The 6000-nt window shown below is 33.0% G+C and overlaps 1 protein-coding gene across 1 annotated transcript; it reads left to right on the forward strand.

Moving 5' to 3' along the window:
* Positions 1 to 3347: 3347 nt before the first annotated feature.
* Positions 3348 to 4602, forward strand: LOC11438347 (uncharacterized). The gene is made up of 2 exons (XM_039830347.1): positions 3348 to 3624; positions 3671 to 4602. The coding sequence occupies exon 2, from the start codon at positions 3682 to 3684 to the stop codon at positions 4321 to 4323; it is 642 nt and encodes a 213-aa protein (XP_039686281.1). The 5' UTR covers positions 3348 to 3624; positions 3671 to 3681; the 3' UTR covers positions 4324 to 4602.
* Positions 4603 to 6000: the final 1398 nt, after the last annotated feature.

Consider the following 6000-nt stretch of genomic DNA (forward strand, 5'->3'; position numbering starts at 1 on the left):
TCATCTTCGATCCCTTTCAAAAAAAAGAAAAGGATAAATTTTAACGAGTGTCATCGAATAGGGTGTTTTTTAAGATCTTTAAATTATAACTGTTTATGAAACTTTGTATAATCAATACTTTGAAAATTAAAATATATTTGACTTTATTATAAAATAATTTCTTATTTTAGAATCATTAAAGGGTGTTCCAGGAACACTTTTTAGGAAGACTAAAGAAAAAAATGTCATCTTGGAACCTAATCTAGGTTTAGTTGGACATTAGGTAATGTGGGTTATGTGTTTGAGCTCATTGGAGTACCTATCTCTCGGTTCTTAAAGAAACAATTTGTTTTGGCCCTATCTTCATGTGAAGTCGAATGCATTGCAGATAGTTATGCAACATGTAAAGCTATGTGGATCTATTCATTATTATTGAATTAAATATAACCATGACTAAGAGATACAGTGCAACTAATGGTGAACATACATATCAACTATCAAACATATCGACATCAAATAAAGAGCAAAGACATTGAGATAAAAAAAAAAAAAAACCTTTTTCTTTGTGCTAAGTTAACAAAATAATAGAACCAGTGTTTTGTCGATTTGAGGATGAAATATCTGACATCATGACAAAATCCTTGATGATAGAAAAATTCAAAGAGTTGAGAAGGTTCTTAAGTGTAATTTCAGTAGTGGAGAAATTGAAATAAGAAATTGTATTTTAATTTTTTTTGGGTTGTTAATTAGTAGTTAGTTATTAACTATCAGTGAAACCCCTTGTATAAATGTCGATTAAATGTATCTAAAGGTTCTTTAAGTTTTTCATTTTTCCCAAAATCGTCCTTTAAGTTTCAAAAGTCCCAAACAAGTCCTATAAGTTTCAAAAGTCCCAAACAAGTCCTTTTAGTTTTTGAATCGTTTCAAACAAGTCCTTTTAGAGGATGATTGTGATGATTTAAATGATAGCAACAAAGAGCATTATCCACCATTTACCATGCCTAAAAAGATGACTAGTTTTAAGTGGGTGTTAGGAGCCAGATTTGGTACCAAAGATGAGTTCATGGAAGCAATTACCAACTATGCTATCTACAATATGACTTGTTGAAACGATTCAAAAACTAAAAGAACTTGTTTGAGACTTTTGAAACTTAAAGGACGACTTTGAAAAAAATGAAAAACTTAAAGGACCTTTAGATGCATTTGACCATAAATGTCTAATGCAAGTTAAAATTATTAGAGTTGTGATCATTCATTTCTTAACAAAACTTTATCATTTCATATAAGAGCATTCTGATCTCTCTAAGTGTGTGCATCATCATAATCACCATCATTCACATATGTTCTAACGAGGAGATGGCGAGCCAAATATGAAACATATGAGCTAAGTGCAATCTAACATGTTGGGTGTCCAAGGAATTTTGATAGATAATCACAATTGGTTAAGAGCAACCACATAAGTGGAAGAGACACCATATCTTCATCTAAAACCTTAAGATATGAAATATATGGTTCTCATCACTTATATATTGTTCAACATCCACTTTTCCATCCAATGTGAGACTCTAAATCATGCTTGATATACAAACAAGCACTCAAAGTGCGAGTTCATCCATTCATCTGAGATGCTTTCCCTTAAGTTTCATCCACATACAATTACGCCACCATTGACACTCAACATCAACGAGATCCGCAACTTGACCATCATTATAAAGCAGACTTTTGATATAAGGAGTCAATCTCCTTTATTCAAATAATCAACTCTTATACCACTATTGTATTGCAAGGAGAGCTTGGTGGATCATTCTCTTGAGTTAACAACAACCACACTAGTGAATTGAGCAACATATTTTTCACCAAAATCTCAAGGTATTAGGCATATAAGTTTTTGTAACTTAATATTTATTTCCACTTTTCCATTCAAGGTGAACCGTGTTCTCATACTTGATATGCGAACAGAACTCGACCAATACATAGTTTAGATTATTTAGATGTGAGCAAATTAAAGGTAATATTCTTTTTTTGATAGAGTCAAAATCCAATTCATTGTCATTTAAAAAGACCGTCTCACTAATTAAAGTTAAAGATTGTCGATCAATTTTACTATTCTAAAAATTAATTCGATCTACTTTTTTTTTGAAGAAAATGTATTTTAAAGTACACATTATCGAACCTTAAATTTCGGGGAAAAAAAGAAAAGAAATAGAGTCCTAAACAAGCTAATATAAATTTAAGAAAATGTGCTTCAACTTAACATCTCCTAAATCAACAAACCAATTCAACATTTTTTACTCTATTAAGTAATTGATAGAGCCCTAAACAAGCTGATACAAATTTAAGAAAATGTACTTCAACTAAACATCTCCTAAATCAACGAACCAATTCAACATTTGTTTACTCTATTAAGTAATTAGTGGACGAGACCATAAATCCTAATCAAATGGTAAAAGTGTCAAATTGCGAGGCTGGATGTTGTGAGCATGATTTAAACTCCAACATCTTAACTTATGTATGTGAATTTTTATAGTTATTTGTCATTCGTCTATCTAAAAAAAAATTAATTGATGATTTCCAATTGCAAAATTTATTAATATATTTAGGACCAAGTTAAATGCATTCTTATAATTTCAAAATAAAAAAAATGACTATTTCCTTTTGGAGTTGGAGTACAATGCAACTAAAGTGAGATGAGATCAGAAAAAGATAAACCTAAACCTTTGCCGCAAGAGTGCAAAGCCATTTGGCCTAAACCTTGGTTGTTGTGCCGCCTTCAACGGCTTTTGACTTTGCTAATGCCGGCAACAAAACAAGGACACGTATATACAAACAAATTAGAAAATATTAATAATTTTATACTATTTTAATTAAATTGAAATACTACATTTTTAAATAAATTTGCATGCATGAACAGGAAATAAAAATAACCCTCCTCCAAAAAAATAAAAATAACCCACATTTTTATTATAAAAAAGAAAATACTAGAAATATGATATTATAAGTTGTGTGATAAAGTTTTTTTGAAAATTTTAAAAATTGTCCAATAAAAAAGGTCTAAATTTTTTGATTTTCTACAAAATGATATTTTCAATCAGATATCATCTTCGTGCAACCGCATGTACTAATCAATCGTGTCTTAAACTCAAATGGATGATAAACTCTCTCTGATCGATTTAAAGCTGTTGCATTACAAAACTATATTCAAATTCAAACCTTGCTAAAGTTAGAAGAGATCTATATTATCTCATCTCAAAATGATAATTATATTTCATGTTTTTTAATTTCTGAAAAATGTAGTACTACTTAGTGATGTTTGCACCAACTAAAAATAGTACTAGTACTAGTAATAATAATAATGCAATAAAATATGCTTGGCTCCTATACACAAACATAGAAATTTATAAAGAAGAATGGGTGACACAATCACACTCTGTAAATTGAAGAAACAGGTTCCTTCATCTTCTCCTTCCATTTTGTCTTTCTCTATTTTCCTTTCTTTAATATTGAAGCTTGCAATGCGTGCCAAGTCCAAGTCTATTAATTAAACCCTCAATTCCAAGTCACTTTCACAACATATAACCCGTTTCGTTTTTTCTTAAATGCTCCTTCCATTTCATTTTCTCTCTGACTCACTTAACATAACCGTTTGAGAGAGAGAGAGAGAGAGAGAGAGAGAGAGAGAGAGAGAGAGAGAGAGAGAGAGAGATGAGTCAACTCGGTTTATTATTGCAAGAACCGGTTCAGTCTCAAACTGAGTCAACAACGATTCTCGGTTTGTTAAGAGAACAAATGGACGGTGTTGATGGAGTTCCTCGTCGGAGACGAAGTTTCAAGGAACGGTTAGGATTTATTGGATGCTGTGGGGCCAATTGGGGATTCCGTTCTTCTTCTTCATCTGACTCACAACAGAATCAGCAACGGATTCTTGATACGGATCCGAGTGAAGATCCGAATATGTGTGTGGCTCCGGTGATTCAAACAGGTTCCAGTTCTTCGAGTATGAATCTTGCAGCGGCGTTGGCGGCAGAGAGGCAACTCCGAGGACCGGCGGCGGAAACGAGTGGCGGAGGAGGGAGGATGCCTGGGACGCCGTGGAGAGTGTCCTTGATGCGGTTGTTGGAGGAAACGGAAAACGGTGATACGGTGGTGGTTAAGGCGGAGGAGAAAGTTGGCACTATGGCGGGGAATGATTCAGTGTGTTGTGTGTGCATGGGGAGGAATAAAGGTGCGGCGTTTATTCCATGTGGACATACTTTTTGCAGGGTTTGTTCTAGGGAGCTGTGGTTGAATAGAGGCTCTTGTCCCCTTTGTAATCGTTCTATTATTGAGATTCTTGACATTTTTTAGAAAATTATACGGCCACATGCATGTTTGGTATCAGAGTAGATTTATTTGTTGGAATCACACTGATCAATCTATCGTGATATCAAACATGCAGGATGAGCTTGATTGAATGAATATTTTTCATGCCTAATTTGATTATTATGAATGTCATTTCATGCATGTGCAATTTGTTAATGCTCCAAATGTGTATTACAAGTATCTTTTTTTACGTAATGTTATGCTATGAATATGATCATCATCCATTGGATAAAAAAGTCGGCTGAAGTATTGAGTTTTGATTTATTTTACTTTATGGTTGTGGATTTAATTGATATAAAAATAATTTGTGTTTAATCATACACTAATTTTATAATTGAGTGCAGCTAATGATGCTTCTTTGTTTGTTGTCTTCAACATATAATCCCATCACAAAGTTGACCTTACCCAATTGTCTTTTGTCTTCCTATCAAACAATCATTAGTAGAAATTAGAATAAGCAAATGTGCAATTCGTGTAATTGGTTAATTTTTGAAATAAGAGTACTTTGATTTTTCATACCAAATTTCCTACACTTTGTTGCTCCTTATTAGGTCTTGTAATTGTGTTTACGTTGATTATTTTGTGTCTATCACAAATCTGATAACAAATAAAAGCAAGTCTTTCAAAATTAAGTTATATATGTCGATTTCGTTAGTAAAGAATATTTTGTGAAAATTCAAGTTTTGACAACAAATCAATTTCACAAGTGTGTAACGATTTTTTTTGTCAAATTGTCAATGAATTTTAGCCACCTGTCTGACGAGAAATCAACATACATATGACAAAATGTTATCAATGATTTTCTTTAATATCAACAATGTGACAAGAAATTAAATTGACAAAGATGTTGTTAATTATTTTTCCGGCAAATAAAACCATAAACTAAGACTCCTTGTGGTCCAATTCCGATCAACTCATTGAACTGATGACGACTTCCTTCATGTCTCTTCAATTCTACGATGAGCTGACATTTGAAAAAGACGACAACAATGGGGAATGAGATTTACCATCTCAATGAGTTTGCAAAACGGGATCAAACACAATGATCTGTTATTGTAAAATCTGTTAGTTAAAACTTAATGAGCTGAATAAATTAGCTTCCTTATTTTTAGCAACAACTTAAACTTTGCCCATTCGGTTTGAAACGAATCACTGAATACTAGCATAACATACAATAACTCACTTACCTGTCTCTATTGTAATTTACACAAGTCTTAAGGTATTCCTGGCAAGGTGCTTAGGCGACGACGTTTAGTGCGCAAATGACAAAAGTGGTACAAGATAGAGTGTGCGGATGAAAGAACTTCCACTTGAAAGGTGAGCATGATGAATTGATGGACTCACACAGAGATAGATTGTTGTGTGCAATTGTAAGTTAGAAGTCCCATGCCTGTTAGAAAGTTTAGGTTGGATATTTTATAAGTGATGGGATCCATAAACCAATTGCCATATGGTTTTGGGTAAAAGTGTGGTGTCTCTCTCACTTATGCTATTGCTCTTGCCTAATGTGGATGGTCCCTCAGACTCCCCTCGCGACCCAACATTTTTAACATATTGTCACTCAAACCAAAGATAGAGCATATCTTGAACTTACTCCTCATTCTTAAGTGACATATTTTTATTCTATTTATTTTATTTTGACTTGCTCGTGCCCGTCTGTTC

The sequence above is a fragment of the Medicago truncatula genome, chromosome 2 (genome assembly GCF_003473485.1).
Source record: "Medicago truncatula cultivar Jemalong A17 chromosome 2, MtrunA17r5.0-ANR, whole genome shotgun sequence".
NCBI lineage: Eukaryota > Viridiplantae > Streptophyta > Magnoliopsida > Fabales > Fabaceae > Medicago > Medicago truncatula.